This window comes from Acartia tonsa, chromosome 7 (genome assembly GCF_053477335.1).
Source record: "Acartia tonsa isolate MP-2025a chromosome 7, ASM5347733v1, whole genome shotgun sequence".
Lineage (NCBI taxonomy): Eukaryota > Metazoa > Arthropoda > Copepoda > Calanoida > Acartiidae > Acartia > Acartia tonsa.
In genome coordinates this window covers 42,654,430-42,676,029 of record NC_137266.1, presented here as the reverse complement: position 1 = coordinate 42,676,029, position 21,600 = coordinate 42,654,430, and the positions used below count along the sequence as shown (strand labels likewise).

At 33.1% G+C, this 21,600-nt stretch overlaps 2 protein-coding genes across 9 annotated transcripts; both read left to right on the top strand.

Moving 5' to 3' along the window:
• The first annotated feature begins 200 nt into the window (after positions 1 to 200).
• Positions 201 to 20,651, top strand: LOC145323797 (uncharacterized). Of its 7 annotated transcripts, none has more exons than XM_080166347.1 (8): positions 201 to 293; positions 1,748 to 2,006; positions 2,272 to 2,334; positions 3,129 to 3,232; positions 4,812 to 6,235; positions 6,424 to 6,890; positions 7,273 to 7,310; positions 7,796 to 7,894. In XM_080166347.1, the coding sequence occupies exons 1-5, from the start codon at positions 211 to 213 to the stop codon at positions 5,878 to 5,880; spliced, it is 1,578 nt and encodes a 525-aa protein (XP_080022473.1). In that variant the 5' UTR covers positions 201 to 210; the 3' UTR covers positions 5,881 to 6,235; positions 6,424 to 6,890; positions 7,273 to 7,310; positions 7,796 to 7,894. The 7 variants fall into 7 exon arrangements, with proteins under 7 accessions (XP_080022473.1, XP_080022471.1, XP_080022472.1 ...); XM_080166345.1 differs by having other exon boundaries at positions 4,812 to 6,469; positions 6,573 to 6,890; XM_080166346.1 differs by having other exon boundaries at positions 4,812 to 6,853.
• Positions 10,512 to 16,506, top strand: LOC145323790 (ral GTPase-activating protein subunit alpha-1-like). Of its 2 annotated transcripts, XM_080166334.1 has the most exons (7): positions 12,660 to 12,741; positions 13,653 to 13,709; positions 14,047 to 14,231; positions 14,479 to 14,598; positions 15,046 to 15,306; positions 15,684 to 15,794; positions 16,356 to 16,506. In XM_080166334.1, the coding sequence occupies exons 3-7, from the start codon at positions 14,050 to 14,052 to the stop codon at positions 16,411 to 16,413; spliced, it is 732 nt and encodes a 243-aa protein (XP_080022460.1). In that variant the 5' UTR covers positions 12,660 to 12,741; positions 13,653 to 13,709; positions 14,047 to 14,049; the 3' UTR covers positions 16,414 to 16,506. The 2 variants fall into 2 exon arrangements, with proteins under 2 accessions (XP_080022461.1, XP_080022460.1); XM_080166335.1 differs by lacking the exons at positions 14,479 to 14,598; positions 15,046 to 15,306; positions 15,684 to 15,794; positions 16,356 to 16,506 and adding exons at positions 10,512 to 10,645; positions 11,269 to 11,376; positions 11,921 to 12,038 and having other exon boundaries at positions 12,655 to 12,741; positions 14,047 to 14,406.
• Positions 20,652 to 21,600: the final 949 nt, after the last annotated feature.

The following is a 21,600-nucleotide window of genomic DNA, read 5'->3' as shown; positions in this document are numbered from 1 at the left end:
TAACATTAAGACAGGGAAGGGGCCAAAAACCGGCACAACTTAAAGCTTTCCACACTCTTAGTTAAGACTTCCAGGCAAAGGTTGCCCTTCAATGAATAATATTAGTGAGAATTGAAACTGGTCCATCCGAAGGGAACTTGCTCTACATTGTCATCAGCCATTCCAGTGATATTATTATCACAATTAAATATTAATTTCAGAATATATAAAATGTCTGATGTACCTGAAATTCTGCACAGGATCCAGAGTGACCTGCAAGGAGTTCCAGAATATGTCCAGGATCTCATCAACAGGCACAGTTAAATTAATAATAAAGTAGAATGTTAAGGATAATATTCATGTAAAAGAGTTGTTAAGTTGAGAAAAATTGTGTTGTTGTATTAGCTATTCCATAAGCCAATCTTGTGTCTGGGGATATCATCTAAGCAAATGAAGAATGAATTGTATTACTTGGATTTTAAATAAACAATAATATTTGAAGAAAAAAAATTATCTTTATATAATTCTCATTTCAAAAATTCATAGGATGTTCTATAAATTTTAGTTTCTCTAAGATATACTAGTGGCTAGCTACGCCCCTAGAAGCCTCTAGGGGCACTTAAGGTAGTAAGGGGAAAAGTTGATCTCATCCCATTTTAAAGGGGGGAGGCGGATGTGCCACTTTTTGAAACCAAAACTAAAAGTCAACAAAGGAACTCAACTAAAAAAAGAGTTACAGGTCTGAGATTTTGCATGGCAGTTGCTTTATAGAGGTACAATATGGAACTGTGAAGAAACGGCGGCGCAACCGCCGAAAACCGCCGTTTCCGCCGATTTTTTTTTGCAATTTCTCTGCGGTTTTCGGCGGATGCGCCGCCGTTTCTTCACTGTTCCATATTGTAACCCTATAAAGCAACTGCCATGCAAAATCTCAGACCTGTAACTATTTTTTTAGTTGAGTTCCTTTGACTTTTAGTTTTGGTTTCAAAAAGTGTCACATCCGCCTCCCCCCTTTGAGTTTCAAAAGAGTAAAAAATATTTTAATACCTTCCCAGGACCTATAAGAAGCTTCACTGTAAAGGAGAACAATATCGGTGCATCGGTTAGCGAGATCCTTCGGGACAGACAAAAAACGCTTACTACTTTCTATAATAGGATAAAACTTAAAATTATTGTTCGTTAAATGTTCGATCAATGCGCAAATGTCACTAAAAATCCGAATTTTGTTATGTAACATGAGTAATCCTTGGTAGGTAATATTTTCCCAAAATCAAACAAAAAGTTGGAAAAGTAACGGCTGGCCGTTAAGCCATTTTTTGGCTATTTTCAGGGCAAATCCGTCAAAGCTCTATCTACACATCATTCTCGTTGCCACCCCCAGACACTTTTGACCGGTTCTAGTCGGTAGCTGCTGATACTAGAAATCTAAAAAAGTGTTTTGGTATCATTCCACTAAGTTAAAGCAAAAATATGTTTCAAAAAATTTATTCCTACCTAATTAATGATAGATTTTTCCTAAAAATAGCCAAAAATAAACCGGCTAAATGGCTGATCTGTTAGCCGTTACTTTTCCAACTTTTTGTTCGATTTTGGGAAATAGACCTAATGGTTGAAGATTTTAACTCCTATTCTCTTTTACATTTCGAAATGCAATTAAGAAAACAAGATAATAAAACTTGTTTCTAATTATTTGTAAATGATTTAGTAAAATTGAAAGAATACCATGATTATGTGCCAAACAGTATTTCAATTGAACTGTGCTTGCCAGGAATAATAAGTTAGAGACTGAGTTACAATGTCACAAGGAGAGAGAATCTGAGATTCAGGAGAGAGAAGAGAAAGTGGCGAAGAGAGAATCTGAGATTCAGGAGAGAGAAGAGAAAGTGGTGAAGAAAGAAAAGACCCTGAAGAATAAACAGAAAGCTCAAAATAAGAGAGATAAGACTCTAAAAGAAAGAGAAATGTCTCTGCTGGAAAGAGAGAGAAGTTTGAATGAAAGAGCCAAAACGCTGAAACAAGCAGAGAAGGTTTAGATATTTTTACATTTTTAAGTATTAGTCATTACATTTTCCAAATAGATAGTCTTTTGAACACTGGTTTCCACGAAACCTTAGTTTTTCCTAAGAAAATATGAAAAGAACTATCTAAATTATTTTGTAAGAAGCATACCATCTTTTTCTACTCTTGCCATTTAGAAAATAGTTCAAAACTTTGATTTAGGCTCCCTTAGCATAGATTACACCTTATTCAATGTTCATACAACTATTATTTATACAAATATTCTACTTGTAGGAGCTAGAGGTAAGAGAGAAGGCTCTGACTAATCAAGTAAATCCCAATGGAATACAAAATCAGGTTTGTAGTCAAGGACATCCAACCTTTGTTGGGGGGTATTTTAAGTTTGTTGAGGTGAGGGGGATAAATTGCTGCTGGAAGCTTGCCAAACAAAAAACTTTAAATTCACTTTAGGTGAGAGTGGGGGTAGGTTGGTGGAACTAAGACCAATATTCGCAGTTTTAACTAATTTCTAAAAATTAAAGTTTTGTTGAAACATATTTGCCTATTTGTAAAAAGACATTTGAATTGGCCCAAGGACATCTAAAACAATAGTTTCTAAACAAAAATTGTATGTTTGTTTTAGGATTTCCGATTTGGCTTAAAGTATCATAAATATAATAGATGCTATAAAGGATGATTAAAAATCACCAAGAGAAATAATTTTTTCACAAGTTCTTTTTTTATCAACAAAACTGGTTCTCTAATGGTTTTAAGCTATTTCTTGGGGAGTGGGACACTTCTTTAAACCCCCCCCCCCAAAAAAAAAAAATAAGAATACCACTGCATCCCCCTGAATTTTTTTTGTGTCGTATTAAAACTAAATTATAAAAAGTGGTGATGTTGACCCCTCCCCCCCCCCAAAAAAAAAAAATTTCTAAATTGAAAAAAAAGTCATAAAACGATAATACCAAATACAAAAAAATTGGTTGATTAAACGCATTCAAACCTAGAGGCTAGGGGTGAAACCGCTTGTAAAATATAAGCTAACAGTGCACAGCACATAAATGCGCAAAAAATATTTGATTTTTGAGTTTTATTTGACACAATAGGCACCTTTACTTTCTTGAATTAAAATATTTTTATATTTCTAGGCTGTAGCTAAAGGATTCCAGGACTTGCCTCCAGAGATTATTGGCAAAATTCTGAGCTATTGTTCTACAGCTGATAAGAAGGAAATGAGATGCGTCTCTAAATGGTATGATTCAATATTTTTATCCTAATCCCCTCTGGAAAGCTTTGCCTAACTATTTACTTTTAAATGTTTGGATATTTTTCTGTGTTATAAAAACAAGCAGAGGGGGTGTTTTTACCTAGCTTTGTCCATTTTACAAAGAAGGGGGGGGGGCGAAAGTGACACTTTTTGAAACCAAAACTAAAAGTCAATGGAACTCAACTAAAAAAATAGTTACAGGTCTGACATTTTGCATGGCAGTTGCTTTATAGGGGTACAATATGGAACTGTGAAGAAACGGCGGCGCAACCGCTGAAAACCGCCGAGAAAAGGCACAAAAAATTTCGGCGGGAAACAGCGGTTTTTGGCGGTTGCGCCGCTGCTTCTTCACAGTTCCATATTGTACCCCTTTAAAGCAACTGCCATGCCAAATCTCAGACCTGTAACTCTTTTTTTAGTTGAGTTCCTTTGTTGACTTTTAGTTTTGGTTTCAAAAAGTGTCACTTTCGCGCCCCCCCCCCCCCTTTTATTACTTATTATCAAAAATATTAAGCCATTCTATGCAGTAATTGGATTTATATCTTCTAAAGTAGGAGGATGTATTTGTGTCTGTCTATATTAATTTCGTCTTAAAGAATTAGAAAATAATTTATAGTCTTTCTAAGCAGTAATTCATTCAATATCTATCCGTAGTTATGATTTATATCATTTAGTCCACCGAAATATATTTCAATAAATAACTACCTGAGAAGTATCAAAGTTTTTTTTCACTCAGTGAATTTATCAAGATTTTTCTTGTCTGAAGCTAAAGTTCTCAGAGCTTTTTGTCGTTTATGATATCGGGTTTTTATGGGCTATAATAAAGTCTTTTCAGTCAGTTTATGCAAAAATAGGATGTTTATCTTTCTAAGTATTAGAATGTAATTGTGTCTGTTTATATATTTTTTAAAAAGCAAAGCTTTTCTATAATTAGGGTCGGTTCGTCCGTACGTCCGTCCGTCCGTAACGAATAGCTTTTTTCGTTAATTTAGGCATGTTAGAATTGTCCCATCGATTTCAAACTTTGCATGGTGATTCCTGTAGTAGTTAGGTACGATTTAGAAAGCGTAGCAACTCTATAATCATTACCAAAATGTCCGTACGTCCATTTTAAACATGTTGATTTTTTTACTTTTTTAACAACAAATTTTTATATGATCTAATTATCCGATCGATCTGATTTTTTGTATACTGATTCCTGGGACATCAAAGTACAATATTATAAGCGAAGAAACTCTACAATTAAGTCCAAAAAATGTAAGTATGTCCATAAACATTATTCTGTATTAAGCAGTTTTTCAACAAATTTACTTACGATTTTGCATCGACTCTTATGCATTTATATTCTGATTATTCAGTTCTGACATTATACAAGTGTTAATGTCCGTTTGTCCTACAGTTTTAGTGCTTCGCTTTTATGGATGATGTCATCCTTGTTTTATTTTAAAAAAGACAAAAAGAGATATAAGTGTGAAATGTTGTGTACCTACCTAACTTTTTTTAGAATTTAATTTTTGGATAAATATGTTGGTATTTTAAGTATTTCACCCATGTTTTATTTTAGGTGTTTCATTGTGGTTTCCACTGCTTCCAAGAAACTAAAATTATTATTTGGTACCTATACAATCGAGAATGTTGATAAAAGGAATTATTCTCAAATATCTAAAGTTCTCTCAAATGCCGTTAAGAGATCATATGGGCCAGAAGTCAGGTTGGATCTACAGTTAGATTCATATTCAGTATCTCCTACCCAAATAAAGGAAATATTAACAAGCTATAAGGAGAGTATAGTCTCACTGAATTTGGGTGATCCAGAAATATTGTTGCAGTCTCATCTGGAATTCACAAATATTCAAAGGCTAGACATTTCTTTTCAACAAATTTTTTCTTTTCATTGTGATGAGGGTTTACATAAGAATATTTGTGAGGCAATCTTGGCCAGGTATGGTGACAAGCTGGAACATCTTGGTGTTACATATCTAGAACTACCCAACAATACTGTGCTTCAAGTGCCTCATCTATCTAAACTAAAATCTTTAGCACTTAATTGTGTTGATAATAACATTGTGCACACATTTGTAAATTCAGTTATCAAAGAAAACATTACTCATTTGTCACTATGTTGGATCACACTAAACATTGAACAATTAGATGATATCATATTTCCAAAGCTACAAAATCTGGAATTAGTAGGAAGTGAAATATCTGGTGAATCTGTTTTAGCATTGATCAAGTATAATAAGGATACAATTACAAAGTTGAAGGTGACTAATGTTTACTTTAGAGATAGGGATATTGGAGATATAAAGATACCAAATCTTCAATACCTAGAATTATATTTTACAACTGGTGATGTTGCTCTATCCTTGATCAAGAATAATAAGAATACCTTATGTGAGATAAGACTGACAATGCTTGACTTTAGAAATACTTCCCTCCCAGTTGTTGAGATGCCAAGATTGAAACGTCTGTATCTGAGGGATGGTGATGCTACCTCTGAACTTAAATTTTTCAAAGCTTTTGGTAGAAATATAGAAGAATTCTGGATCTATGATGACCAAAAAGAAACTTCTATAAGAAAATCTAGAGAAGAGTTAAACAAGCTGAAGAAAGAAGCTTTTGCTTTACAATAATTCTATCTGAGGTTAGTCTGCATACAGTGATTTAACTTTCAACTATTTCACTTCATACTATTATCAGAAAGTTATTATAAACATATTTGTTTTTAATCAGTAGTATATAAATAATAATTTGACTCTCATGCAAAGTTATAAGTTTTGTTTCTTTATTGTTTCACTTACCTACCAAACAAGTGAACTATTTTTTTAGCACAGCAATATTTGCAATTTCAATAAAAAAAGCATTTAATTATTTCTTCTGTGTTCCAAAGAGGTTTGTCCTAGTTTAAATTATTGGGATTAATCTAAAATTATAACTTTTCGTGTTTTTGTAGTTGTTGTAATAAGAGTACTACTAAGGATATATTTGGTAAATGTTATTATAAATCTGAAAGTACATGAAGTACACTACTTTATTTTTAATCAAATCAAATTAGAGATCAATACATATTTCTTTGTAAGGTCATTTGTTACAAAAAATCAGAGCTTAAGATTTTATTTTTCATATTTGATATTAAATAACATTATAAACTCTTATTTTGTTGTACTGCATTATAGAAAATTATTTTGTTTAAGTATGTATTTTGTCAACTTTAGTTTCCAGGTTTATTAGTACTTTATTAGCCACTGTAAATAAATAAGGAAGGGAGGGGGGGGGGGGGGAGTTTTTACTTATAAAGTGTGCAATAATGTGAAACTTTTTCTAGCCAGATATGGAGAAAAATATTAAGGATTATTAAAGAATTACTAATCTGCAAATATGAGATTTTTACATGAAAATTTATGATACAAATTTTTATTTGGCGCATCTGTTGATTTCTCCTCCCTTGTCCCATTATAATTGTCTTGATTTTCCTAGTAAAATATGTAAATAATGCATTTTTTATGGTATTTTGATATTTTTTTAATAATAAAAGTAAAGATATTTTTGTTAAACATTCTCTAATATATATTTTAGAAATTAAAAATGTCTAGTAATAAATAATAGGTAATTTGCATTTCCATAAAGAAGAAGCCAGCTAAGGGTAAGAGATTGTCCAAAACCAAATAAGTTTATTGGTTACTCTAAGTATAGTAACATGAGCAAAAAGATTTAAGCTTCACCAATTACCTAAATCAAATAAAAATTGGAAAGAATGAGTGATTTTTGTTGATTTAGTATCAAATGTTTTGTTGAGTTTAAAGTGCTGTATTAAAAAATCCCGACAAAATTATTGTTTAATGCTATGAAAGGCAAAAGTTTATTTATCACACGGTTATATAAGAGGGGGGAAGTTCTGACATGTTTGCGTAAACAGTGGTTATAGGCTTTGTCTTAGGAGTGAGAGGATATGTTATTTGACAAAAAAGTTTCCTTTTTGGATGTGGTTTCCCTATATTTAAAATAAATTTGTTTTTGGCCTCCAGGGTCTGGTGCTGCAGGCCTCCAGGTTGCTTCTGGACAGGTAAAAAAAATATTTTCTTATGAAGAATTTGAAGTCAACTTAAAAACAGAATATTCATCTTTTTGAATGTTATTTACATATTTGAAGATAAAAGATGCATATTTTGTTTTATAAGTTGACCTCTAACTATAAAAAAAATAGTTTATTTTTTATTTTTACCCCTCAAGAGATAACCTGGAAGCTAGCAGCACCTGATCTAGAAGCCAAATCCCAATTTTGTTAAATATAGGGAAACTACATCTCTAAAGGAAACTGTTTTGCAAAATGATCCATCGTCTCACTCTTAAGACAAAGCCAATTATAGGATAATTATATCATACATAAAGTTGTTGTTAAAAAGTTAAAAATCAGCATATTTGAGATGGATGTACAGACGTTTCTGGCAACAATTATAGAGTTACTACGTTTCCTAAATCATACCATACTGTTTTAGGAAACATCATGAAGTTTTAAATCTATAGGACAATTCTAACATGTATTTGCAGGGAGATAGACGAGATTGTGGTTAATGAAAATAATACCTACCCTGAAACATAAACAGATAGAATAAGATAAGAAGGATAGGACACTCTGAAAGAAATGTCTTCCAAGGAAGGAGAGAGATGTTTAGATGAAAGCCCCACAACACTTAGCCCAGCAAAGGAGGTATTAATATTATAATAACATTTTCACTTTGAGCTAAAGAGAACTATTTCCCTGTTCACCCAAATAGTTAAGACTAACTTGGAGGGCAAGGCCAGGTGGAGTTGGTTTGTTATTACCTAACTTAAAAAAATGATATTTTTCTACATGTTTCTATCAAATGTTAGATAAAAACATAATAGCAAAGTTGTTCATTATTACATTGACTACAACAATGTATAGGTATGGTTTTTTGTGAAATGTAATTTTAAGAAGCTTATTAGGTCTCAAATTCTGACGAATTTTTTTCTTTGTTTTTTTCAATAGGTCGTAAAAAGATTGAATAGAAAGAATAGATATATCTTTAAAAGTTTTTTGATTATGATCATTATTACATGTTACGTAGTATTTGGATGTCTACTGACCAAATAGTAGGATGTATGTTTGTCTGTTTTTATGAAATTTTGTTTATCTTGGCCATCCTGTAATTGTAATTCTTCTTGCTGAAAATATAAAAAAAAATTATCTGTAGCTAAGAATCTCGCTGACCACTGAACCGATATAGTTTTCCATTAGAGTGAAGGTTCTTTTAGGTCCAGGGAATGTTTTTAATCATTTTGGAGGAGGGTATCACTATCCACTCTCCTATGAGAAATCTAAAAAAGATTACTCAATATTTCTTCTTACACTATGAATATGGGGGTGGGGGTCAACTTCCCCAGGTTCTACGAAATACCAGAAAAAAAAATCGTTTTACCAGAAAAGTGGTAAAGCTGGTCAACCTGGTAAAATATACCAGTTTCGTGGTAAATTTTACCAGCAAAAATTTTAGCCAAAAAATTAGTCAAATTTTACCATTTTTTTTGTAAAATTTGACGAAACAAAAAAACCCGTTTTTTGTGTTTTAAATTAAAAACAGCTCTTCATAATCAGTTGTAGTACTTTAAAATAATGACTTCTATACAATGAAGCCTAAATTTAAATTTTTTTTTTTTTTTAATTTTACCACTTTTGGAAGTTTTACCAAAAATGTGGTCAATTTTACAACTCTATTTTTCAGGTTAAGTCCGAATTTTCGGACTTAGACAAAAAAACGCAATTTGGTCAATTTTTACCAAAAAGTTAGTAAAATTTGACAAGGTATTTTTTTAGGCTAAGTCCAGATTTTTGTACTCTGACAAAAAAAATTAACTTGGTAAAATTTGACCAACTTTTTGGTAAAAATTGACAAGGTAAATTTTTAGGCTAAGTCCAGATTTTTGGACTTTGCCAAAAAAAAAAACTTGGTAAAATTTGACCAACTTTTTGGTAAAAATTGACAAGGTAAATTTTTAGGCTAAGTCCAGATTTTTGGACTTTAACAAAAAAAAAAACTTGGTAAAATTTGACCAACTTTTTGGTAAAAATTTTTACTTTTTATTGAATTTTTTCGCATAAAAGAAGCTAACTTTTTTTTAAAACCTTGAAAATTATTTCATCATTTCTTTTAAAACATCCTCCCGCATCGTCAAAAATATATCAAATTTAATATTTACTTATTTGAGCTAGCTTCATACGAATTAAAATTAAAAGAAAAAAAATCCAGGGTGTGTTTACGCAGATGTGCCGTGTGCATTTGAATTTATCGATTTTTAATCTTTAATATAAATATAAGCTTTCGTATATTCCCCTGAATGTTTCTAAAAGAAAGACAGAGATTTCGAATTATAGAGTAATTTCGCTACAAAACTTATATTTTTAAGTTTTGAAATTTATGGCACCTCTGTGCGCGCATGCGCACTATTGATAAGCTTATGATTATTTGAATATAGAGTGCCAAAAATAATTATTAGTTTTGATTCAATTTAATCAAATATTTTGAATCAAGAAGTAAATTACTACTCAATTTTCTCTAAATATTTAAATTTGTAGAATTTACAAGGAAGATTTTTTTTAAGCAAGATGTTTAAAAATGTGGCAAAATTGTGGAACAACAATGTTTCATGATTTCTATATTTATGTTGTCTTTGCCAACCGGAAATACCACCGAGATGGGTTTTTAAAAGATGAATGCCACATTTTTTCGGCGTTTTTTAGACATTGATTGATTGAACGTTGACGATAGAATTTCAAACAGAGTATATAACATAAAAATACTGAATTTTAAATTATTTTTTTAGCAATTTTTCTAATGTCTAACACAGCTCTAAAAAGATGCATTAATTAATATGCAGCAAAAATGGATTGAAGATAATCTTTTTTTTTCTATGAAGGCCGTACCATCAAAAGTGAAATAATTAAATAAACCATTGTATACTCTTTTAGATTTCGCGAATGTCGCGCTTGTTATTCATAGCGTAAAAAATGTCGAAAAAACGCGGCAATATCTTTTAAGAACCCGGCCGGAAATAGATTCATTATATGTTCATATATGGTTAACAACTATATATATATTTAAATATTTTTTTTTAATATTGAATGCACTATATTTTTTTATATTCTATCGAATATATATTTTATATGTCATTACAAAACTATATTACATTTAATATTAACATTAAAAAAAAAACATCAATTTAAACTTTCGTAACCCTGTATTGGCTTCAGAAGTACAGTTCTACAGAAACCACGGTACACGCTTGAGCTAGCATCACCAGCATGGCTCTGCCTAGGCTTATAATTAGAAAGGCCAGGGTATTATTAGTGGTTGAAAAGTTTGTACATTATTATTACAGGTATTGTGTCTTTAAAGGGACTGTGAACGTAAATTTTTCTCATCTTAATATCAAATCTTAACATTATCTTATTCATAATATCTCACAGATAGAGCAAAACGCGCTTTTGTTTGCTTAAAAAACGGCTTTTTCCGACGATTTTTATAAGGTACAGGGAAAGGAAGAAATTTTCCGTATTAAAATGTCCATTAAATTGATTTTTTGGTATTATCCTCTTAGAAATTTTTTTTTCAATATTGAAAATTTGAGTACCCCCCCCCCCCCCCCCCCCCGACAGCGAACTATGAACTCTGGCCGCAGCGCTCGGCTCCCTAGCCTGCCTAGCCGCAGCGCTCTGCCCCCTTGCCTGCCTAGCCGCAGCGCTCGGCCCACTTGCCTGCCTAGCCGCAGCGCTCGGCTCCCTAGCCTAAAACCTAACCTAACCTAAAATAGTTGTTTGTCGGTAGTCGGGGGGGGGTACAAAATTTAAAAAAATTGAAAAAAAAATTTCTAAGAGGATAACGCCGATTTTTTCTCCCATTATAGCTAAAATTAAACTTTTTCACATGGTACAGAAAGACATCCTGTTAATTTTATTTAAGAAATAGATATTCCTAATCTAACAATAATTTTATTTTGGTCAGGTTTATGGTAATGAATGTAAAGATGGACGGGCGAACATGGGAGCAGTTACTCTTTATCTTGCTGCAGATAACTCAACTCACCCTCACAGAAACACCACCAAGACGCAGGCACATAGATAATTATTATAGAGAAGTTACGATTTTCTTTAAGTATTTAAGAACAAATTCACTAGCATTTTGCTTGTAAAGAAGAAGTAATGAAATTAGTTTGTTTAGTCAGCACACTAAATCTAAAATAAAGAAAAATTGATATTAATGTAGTTTTGACCTAAACAAAGAGTTTCCAGTATGGCTTTGAAACCGATAAATATCCCCTGGATTAAAAATGGTTCTGGGCCATACTGAAAAATTACGTATTACAGACAATTTTCTATGAACAATAGTCTAGAAATTATATTATCAATACCAGCTTTGTTAGGCCAGTCCTTTGGCCCCTCGGGGCTAACAAAATTGCTATTGATCTGAAAATTTCTCATTTTACCAGTCGCGGAAAGCTGTCTATAATACGACGCGATAAATAAAATCAGAGACAAAAATACCATTTTTAGATAAAAAGTATACTTTATACCTACCTACACACTTAAATAAAAATAGCCTATTTATATTTAATTTGTTCTTGGATCTTTAGTTAATAGTTATCTATGCTTATCAGGGAGGACACCCTTGGAGGAAGGTTGACCCAGGCCATCTTCCAGACCCTCATTGTCACATGGATCAAGGCTAATCTCTATGTTGTTGTGTCCTGTGAACTTTGGGATCAGTTTCTAGAGGTAATGTTAGCTATACTATAATTAAGATAACCTGCAGAAATAGATATTTTATTACTTGGATGTTACACTAGATTTTTATTTTCTCTAATAAAGTAAAACTCCCAGTGGGCTAAAATGACGATAACCCTAATTCGCCCCCTTTACTCCATTCCGTCCCGTCCTACTGGATAAACAAACTGACCATTGAATGAGTTTCATGTTAGCAACCTAAATTGACTTCAATTTTTCCACTGTCATCAATATCCACGTATATTCTATATCCATTCCATAATGTTTTATTTGTTCTACAGTACAGGAATCAGATCTATTTGCCAATCGTCCTAAAGACAACCAATGGTTGATTGTACGTCAAGCTTTTAATTTTAAGAGGGATAAAATGAGGGATTTCAAAGGTTTGAGGTTGGTAATCTAATATATTTTTTTTTTAATTTTGAAGGGAAACAAATAAGGGGTTTTACGGGTTGAGTGGAGTTAACACCCTTTAAGCCCCACCCTTTAAAATCTGTATCAAGAATTAAAAATTAAAAGTTTGGGGACGAATTTTTGCTTCATTAATTTAGATGAATTATTTTTCCACCAACTTTTCTACTTGTCAAAATAAGTTCGTTTGTTTTAGGTTTTGAGTGGACTAACTTTATGGGAAGAATTAATCCGGGAGTGGTTTAAGACTATGGAAACCCTTACCAGAGTGTTAGCTAGACAGGTATATTATTTTTTTAATGTTTTTTCCATTAAAGTTTATAAAAATAATCTATATATTATTACTGGGATGTTGTACCACATTTTCATTTACTCTGATAAGGAGATGCTCACAGCTGGCTAAAATAAAGATACCCCCCTTCTTTAAACCCAATCCTTACCCTACTACTGGTTGAACAAACTGACCAATAAACGAATTTCATGTTAGCAAGCTAAAATAACGACAATTTTTTCCCCCTGTCGTAATATCCACGTATATTCTACATTCATTAGAGTAGGTGGTATTATCCTTTTAGAAATGTAGCGCTCGGCTCCCTAGCCTGCCTAGCCGCAGCGCTCGGCCCCCTTGCCTGCCTAGCCGCAGCGCTCGGCCCACTTGCCTGCCTAGCCGCAGCGCTCGGCTCCCTAGCCTAAAACCTAACCTAACCTAAAATAGTTGTTCGTCGGTAGTCGGGGGGGGGGGGGGGGGGGGTACAAAATTGAAAAAAATTGAAAAAAAAATTATAATTATAAAGATGTAATTTTGTTAATAATCATTAATGATGTGGATCAATTTATCGGGGATTGCCTTATCCCTTTAAATCCTTGAAGTTTTACCAACAAAATTCCGTTTGTCCCACTGTCTTATTTGAGAGCTTTACTCTCATAAACGTTATCATTGTTATTTTGTGGAAGGGAATTATGTTTTTTGTAAATGCGAAGCTTTTCTATAATTAGTGTTGGATGGCCGGTCTGTATGGACGAAACTCATAGCTATTATCATTAATTCAAGCATGTAGGAATTGTCCTATCTATTTCAAACTTGTTACCTACTGATTATTTTGGTCTAGCTAAAAAGTATAAGGTTTCTAATTTTGTCGTATTTTTTTAGTTTCATACCTATAGTTTTTGATTATAACAAATTCTTTTATTTAGATTGTAAAGAAACAAGACCTCAGATCAGCATTTGAAACATAGGGGGCAGTTGAAGAAGTAAGTTACAGAAAAGTTTCGCAGCTTATATTTATCTTTGTAGATCTGTATAATAATACAAACAATATTTTGGTTTCTTTACAACAAAATGGCTGGGTGTTGCCACCCCCTTAAAAGTCAAGGCTTGCCTTCACCTTTTCATTACTTGAATTTTTTGTTTGAAACTTTCACTACTGCTTTTAGTTAGGTTTAGGGAGATCAAGAAGGGTTTAGAATATTCCACAAGGGTAGGAGGTATTTTTAAGTTATAGGGAATTGTTTTGATTTATTTTTACCTTATTGTTATTAAACAAACTTCAGGTCTTGAAGTTATTTTTACTTCACTTTATTTTTTAAGGAAATGAACGGTACATTATATGCCGGTGAACGGCTGAGAGTGGAAATATCCCGGGGACGAGGCAGGGGACGTGGAGGCGGTGATAGAGGACGCGGAGGTGATAGGGGGCGCAGTTCTTACAGAGGTAGAGGCCGGGGTGGGGGCGGGGATAGGTATGAAAGACGCAGCCCCCCACATTACTCTAGGAAAGTTTTTGTTTTAAAAAGTAAAAGTTAGAAAATCTTTAGGTAGGCTTATTTATTAAATGTAACGTTTAAAAGCAATGCATTTTTTGTAATTTCGCCATGGACTGACGTACAGTTTTGTTATAAAGTTGCTGCGCTAATAAAACAGCAGTACCTAAGATAAAAAAATTTAAAATTAATCTTCCCAAATACTTACTAAAAATCATCGAATTTTTTTTTTCAAAATGAAAACATTTAAAAATAACAGAGGTGGCTCTAGAGGAAGGGGAGGTGATAAGGGTGGCTTTAGAGGCAGAGGCCGTGGAGGGGACTGGGGTGGTTTCAGAGGACGTGGTGGCAGAGGGGGTGGTAGATCCCCTCCACCAAGGTAAAATTTTAAATTTTAAGATTAGTTTAGATATTGCTAGCGGCTGCGGCCCTAGCATTTAGGGGCTCTGTATTAAAAAGGATAGATAGGGGACAGAAATATAGTCTAAAACCATTCCGTGTCATATGAGAAGCTTTCCTACCTATAAAGGAGAACTCAATCGGTTTAGTAGTTATCGAAATCTTAAGCTAAAGACAAAGAACCTTTTTACTTTAAACAATTTAGTATATAAACAAAATATATTAGTGTAATTTCCAAATTTGCTAACTTTAAATGCCTACCATCTCTTTTATTGCTTTATTAAAGATTTTCTAAAATTACAATAACTTTCCTACCTAGATATGCTCTTTTTTATTAGTTCTTCCCTTTTCTACCAATCAAAAAATTTTAAAAACCTTTTTTTTAATGAATTTTAACTTTTTAAGTAAATTATTTTTATTTTTTCAGGTATGAGAGGAGAGATGGCTACGGACCCCCCTCACATTACTTCACAAGGGAGGCACACCCCAGGGGCGACTACTCCCCTCCACAACAACGTTACAGAGGCCCCCCACCGCCAATGAGGGATATGTCGCCACGAGGACCCCCCCGCGGACCTCCTCCCCCCCACCACAGAGAATATTCCCCGTCACCCAGGAGGGGACCTCCCGGTAGGGGCCCACCACCCAGGGATTACTCACCTGAACCAAGAGGTCGGCCACCCCCAAGGTAAAATCAAATTTATATCAGGGATGTAAAGGGATAAGTCAATGGCTGATAAACTGATGAACATCAACATCGATGATACATAAAATTAGTGGTTAAAAAACGTTTGAACACTCAACTTATTGAAACAATAAATCAAAATTTAATTAACTCCCCAAAGTAGTTACCTAAGCCAATGAATAAGAAAACGTTATAATAAAACTTTTGGGACTGATGAAATTAACAGTTCATTGTCTCCTCTCAATAATGACATAAAGTACCTAGTTTTTTTACCTAATTTGATTTTTAATAGGTATTTTTTAGAATTTTGATGATATATGTTATTTTTAATAGATAACGACATAACATTTACTTATTATAAACTAATCTGAATATTCAAGGTACATGTCACCACCCCCATCCAAAGGGCCACCAGGTGACTATTCTCCAGGACGCAGGGGACCTCCACCCTCCCCGGGTAGACGTGGACCAGGGACCAAGGCTATTCAGGAATGGGTTATTAAATGATTTAAGACGAAGTAAAATATTGTTTAAGTTTAAAAAAAGATTGTACTAAAATAATTTACGTTTCTGTAGACACAACGGGAAACATGGTTCTTATGGGATAGGACAAAAGACGAAGTATTGAAATTAAATCAAGATTTACCTAATAAAAATTAGGTACTCAAAGTTTTTGAGTTGACGAATAAGTAAACTTGTTTCTGAAACTTTGGATACCATTATGATATTTACACCATATTTTACCCTCCCTGCCTGGGGTTTAGGTCTAAATTTATCTAATATTAGTACTTGTTTGGGACAGGGATCTAAAGGGACAAGACAATGGCGGATAAATTGATGTACATCAGCAATGATGATACACAAAATTACCCCTTCTGTGGAGTATAATTAGTTGTTGAAAGCTTTAGACACTTAACTTGATTAATCAACCATTCAAAATTCAATAAAAGTCCCTAGAGTTGTTAAAGCAACGAAGAAGAAAATAAAGCTTTGGGGACTAGTGTAATAAACAGTCCACTTCCTTCCTTCATTTAATCCTCCATAACTTAGGACCCCGCGTTCCACGACTCCATACGCCACGTGAAGCATATAATCAGTAATGCCGAGTAGTATGGACACAGCATGTTCTTGTTAGCCAGGGATGTTGTTACTGCTTATGTTTTCCAGGTAAGCTTTCCCTTTATTTTTTCTCGTTCTGCGTTTTCAAAGATGTTTAGTTAGATAAGTTTGCTGATTTTTTTGCCACGTGTCAAGATGCCTGTAGGAAATGAATGAGGGGGGAGAGGGGGAGTCGAACCTACACACTTTTATTTTTGCTTTCAAAAGAAAAAATTTAGGTGTGAGAGTAAGGGGGGGGGGAAGTTCTGACACATTTGCGTAAACAGCGAGTATAGGCTTTATCTTTGGGACGGACGGACAGACATCGTTCTACTTTGTATTATAGATTAGATATTTAGTAGGGAGGGATGGGACATTGGGCTGTAAATTACACTAGCCCCCAAAGTTTTCAAATAACATTTTCTTATTCTTTGGCCTAACAACCTTGGGTACTTTTATTGATTTTTTATTGGTTGGTTCATTAAGTTGAGTGTCCTAACATTTCAATCACTTATTGTAATCTACAGAAGGGGTAACGATGTGTATCATCATTAGAGATGAACATCAATTTATCAGCCATTGTCTTATCCCTTTATATCCCTGTAATTATCTAATTAACTAATGAGCAATTTTATTCCAGGTTGAATATCAGTGATACGAGGTCGAATGGGGTTGGTGCCCAGCAAATCCAGGAGGTTGCGCAACAGTTTTCGCGGCCAGAGCAGTAGAATCAAGAAAAATATGTTTAGGTGTTGTTTCAATCAATAAAGATAAAAATGAAAACAATTTTTTTTTATTTTTGCGATTTATACCTACAAGCGATGTTTTTCTATAATTAAGGTCGTTTTTTACCACTTTCTCGTGATTTTTACCACCCGTTTTTACCACAATTTTTGGTAAATTTTTACCATATTTACCCTATTTCTGGTAAAATTTTACCAATTTAGGGCAAAAATATTACCAGGTGTTGAACAGTTTTACCACTTTTTCGGTAAAATCTTACAGAAATTTGCGGTAAGATTTTACCAAAAAAGTGGTAAAAATTGGTCAAAATCTGGTATAAATTTGCGTCCTAAAATGGTAATATTTTACCGGAAATCTGGTAAAATTTTACCGATAATTGTGGTAAAAATCGCTGGTAAAAAGCGTCTCGGAGTACCACAAAAAGTGTTTTTACCACGGTTACGGTAAAATTTTACCACCTTTTAAATCGTATAGGCTGGTAAAATTTTACCATAAAAGTGGTAAAACCTAGGTGTTTTTATGGTATTAATTAGAACCTGGGCCTCGCCAACCGTAAGTGCCCCCAGAGGCTTTTAGGAGCTTAGCCGCTAGTATCTTATAATTGGTACCAAACCTGTAACCTTATCTCATTAGTTACACATATTTTTATTTTTTAGAATCTAGAGGCAAGAGAGAAGGCTGTAACTGGTCAAGTAATAGAAAAGATTAATCAGGTTTGAAGATTTAAAAAAGGGGGGGGGGGGGGCGGTTTTGACACTTTTTGAAACGAAAACTACAGGAATTCAACTTCAAAAAGAGTTACAGCATTGAAAGTCGCTTTAAAGAGGTACAATGTTGAACTGTGAAGAGAAATTAGTGAAACCGCCGTTACCACCGTTTCCCGCCAAAATATAATAGAATATCCGGCCATTTTAAATATCCGGCCGGATGTCCGGCAATACAATCTTTTATATAATACAACAAAAATCCGTACTTTTTAAATTTTAAATGGCCTAATTTTCTTATTTTGAATATGAGATGAATATTTAATTATATGAGAATCTCATATTAGAAATCTCAAACTTAATTTTTCGCGGCGTTGGCCGGATATCCGGCCCAAACTCTAATGAAAACATTTTTTCCTTTTTTTTCATTCAATATTAAAACTTTTATTTCCTAGGCTGGTGCTGGAAATTTGATTATATTTCCTCCAGAGATAATTGTGGAAATTCTGAGTTATTGTGACACCAAGGATAAGAAGAATATGAGATGTGTTTCTAAATGGTAAGATCATAGATATATTGTTAAGCTTCCCTGTAAAGATTGACAATATTAAAGAATAATTGTCAAAGAAATCTGAATGTTAAAATATATATCATTCAAAAAAAATTTCACCTTAAAATATGTTAGAACTTACCTTTTTTTAAAGTTACAAAGTAGTAGGTAAAGAAAATTAAAGTAAGTAACATAACATAGAATAAGAAAATGATTCTTAAATAAGAGCAAACATTAAATGTTGTTATCAGTGATATCTTATATTGTGAGATTGTTATTAATTCAATTTAAATTAATCTCTCTTGGTAATTATTATGAAGTTATATAGATGAAGCGTTTCTAAAAAGGTTTTTAAAAAAAGATTGTTTTTTTAGAAAGTTTATGAGGTCAGATAATTTGATGTTTTAATACTACAATAACTAGGGGGGGAGGGGGGGGGTTGCTAGGTGCCGTCTATTCGTAATCCGTGAGCAAAATGGACTAAATATTGAGCTAGAAATTTTAAACTTGGTACATAAGCTTATTCCAATAGGTACTACATATAATAGGAAAAAATCCAAAATTTTAAAATTGTAGGTTAGGTTAGGTAAAATAAACTTATCCCTTGCAGGACACCCAAAAATTAAAAGTAAGTTTCTACATAAAAATAGGCAATAAAGGCCTAAAAAAAACCATTTCCGCAGTGTTTTTCTTACCTTAGCTAACCAAAAAATAAATTTTTTTATATTTTTTTCCATTTAGATGTAGTACCTATTTTACAAGGCTTATGTACAGAGTTTAAAAATTCTAGCTCAATTTTTAGTCCATTTTAGTCCCCCCCCCCCCCCCCCCCCCCCCTCCTTAGTTATTGTAGTATGAAAACACCAAATTATCTGAGAAAAAGAATAAGAAAAAAAATACTATTTTGAGTTTATCAATATTTTATTCTAGGTGTTTCAATGTGGTTTCTTCTGCTTCCAAGGATTTGATATCTTTGTTTGGATTTTATACAATCAAGGATATTAATGATGATAATTATTGTGATATATTGGAAGTTCTTACAAATACCATGAGGAGATCATATGGACTTGATGTTAAGTTGAACCTTCAGTTTTTTACTTGTGAAATTTCTTGTATACAAATGAAAGAAATGTTGACAGTTTGTAAGGAGAATATAATCTCATTGGGTATTCAACTGAGTGATAAAAATGATTATTCAGAAATATTGTTGGAGCCCGATCTAGAACTTACTAATGTTCAAAGGCTAGATATTTCTTTCCGTGAAATTGATACGAGTTTATGTGTACATAAAAATATTACGGAGGCAATCTTGGCCAGGTATGGTGACAAGCTGGAACATCTTGGTGTTAAATATCTAGAACTACCCAAGAATACTGTGCTTCAAGTGCCTCATCTATCTCAACTGAAATCTCTATCACTTGATTATGTTGATGAAAACATTGTGCGCTCTTTTGTAGATTCAATAGTCAAAGAAAACATTACTCATTTGTCACTACGATGTTATACAGATGATATGGGTAATTTAGATAATCTTAAATTTCCAAAGCTAGAATATCTCAAATTAGGCAGTATAGCAGGTGAATCTGCTTTAGCATTGATCAAGTTTAACAAGGATACCATTACTACGTTAATATTAGAGGTGATCAAATTTGAGCATATTGGAGATGTAAATATTCCATTTCAATTTAGAGAAGTTGATATTGGCAATGTTAATATTCCTAATCTTGAACATCTAGAATTAATAGGAAACTACAGAGAGGATATTGCTCTATCCTTTATCATTAGTAACATGTATACAATAACTAAACTATTATTAGCAATGGTTGACTTTAGAAATGCCTCCCTACCAGTTGTTGAGATGCCAAGACTGAAGTGTCTTTATTTGAGATATTTCAAAGATGAAATATCTGAACTGATGGTGATGAAAGCTTTTGGTAGAAAAATTACAGAACTATGGATGTTTGATAGAAAAAGAAATACTTATGTAAGAAAATCTACAAATAAATTAATCAGTATGAAGAAAAAAGCTCTTGCTTTAAAAGTTTACAATAGTTAATCAGTTGCGAATAATTTTTATAATAATTATAAATCTAACTGCAACTTGTGCCTGGCAATAATTTGAAGAAATTGTTTTAACAATTGCCTTTCTATGACTTAAAGTACTATTTTCTTATCCAGATGTTTTTGTTTTATTTTATGCTCAAAATATTTGTTATATTTTGAATAACTTTAATAATAAATTGTTATTGATATTTGTACTTTATAATACCTATGAAAGCTTGTATTCATCACCACATATTCTTTCTTCACTGAGTCTTACTAATTTTAAAGTGTTTGCTGTGTATCTGCTGATCTGCTAAGCTGAGATACATCTATGTACAGAAACATTTATCACAAAAGAACAGTATTTCCAGTATGGCATTGAAACCGATTAATATCCAATGTTAAGAACCGGTTCTCATAGGGCTAACAAAACTGGTTTCAATCTTATAATTGTACATTGTAGTAGAAAACTGGATAAATTACACTGCTTTAACCACTGAAAGACTGCCACAAGTAAACACAATACCCTAAATTTGATGCCTCCAGCTTTTTTAACAAAAATAAAGCCATCTTAAAATGATATTTTAGGGAGTTGAAAATCCATAAAACTTTCCAGCCCTCATACCAGAAAATTCAATGTTAAATATAATACAGCTAGAAGCAAAATTATGTTTCTTGGAAAGGTAGAAGGGGTTCAGAAAGGGGTCAATCCGCCGCAATTTTGTGGCTCTGCTGATATAGGCTAGCACCTTTCCTTTCTGCAGGCTAGTCAGCTCGGGATAGCTGTTGGTCACCTGCCTTAGCTATCAAATGTCCTGTATTATATGAATTAGCGATAAGCTGGGGGGGGGGGGGGGGGAAGAAAGCTACCAGCATAGCATGCTCTGTTTAGGGTCGTTTCCCCTCACCCTTACTACATACGCAAGATCTCTTTAGGAAATGTCCATTCAAATAGTTATGAAGTTAAAGTTCACTGTACAGGAGAATTATATTAGTTAGCGACCAACATAAACATGAAAGATGGACATCCTGTTAATTCTAATTATTGTGTTTGTATTGAGTATGAGTATTTAAGTATTGATTTACAGAGAGTGAGGGGACAATGAGCTTTTTTTTACATTAGTCCCCAAAGTTTTATGATAACGTTTTCTTATTCGT

Coding starts and splice junctions, on each gene's coding strand:
- LOC145323797 (XM_080166347.1), top strand. CDS start 211: ATGTCTGATGTACCTGAAATTCTGCACAGGATCCAGAGTGACCTGCAA. Junction 2,335..3,128: donor CCAATGGAATACAAAATCAG/GTTTGTAGTCAA, acceptor TTATATTTCTAG/GCTGTAGCTAAAGGATTCCA. Junction 3,233..4,811: donor ATGAGATGCGTCTCTAAATG/GTATGATTCAAT, acceptor GTTTTATTTTAG/GTGTTTCATTGTGGTTTCCA.
- LOC145323790 (XM_080166334.1), top strand. CDS start 14,050: ATGAACGGTACATTATATGCCGGTGAACGGCTGAGAGTGGAAATATCC. Junction 15,307..15,683: donor AGAGGTCGGCCACCCCCAAG/GTAAAATCAAAT, acceptor TGAATATTCAAG/GTACATGTCACCACCCCCAT. Junction 15,795..16,355: donor GGGACCAAGGCTATTCAGGA/ATGGGTTATTAA, acceptor CATAACTTAGGA/CCCCGCGTTCCACGACTCCA.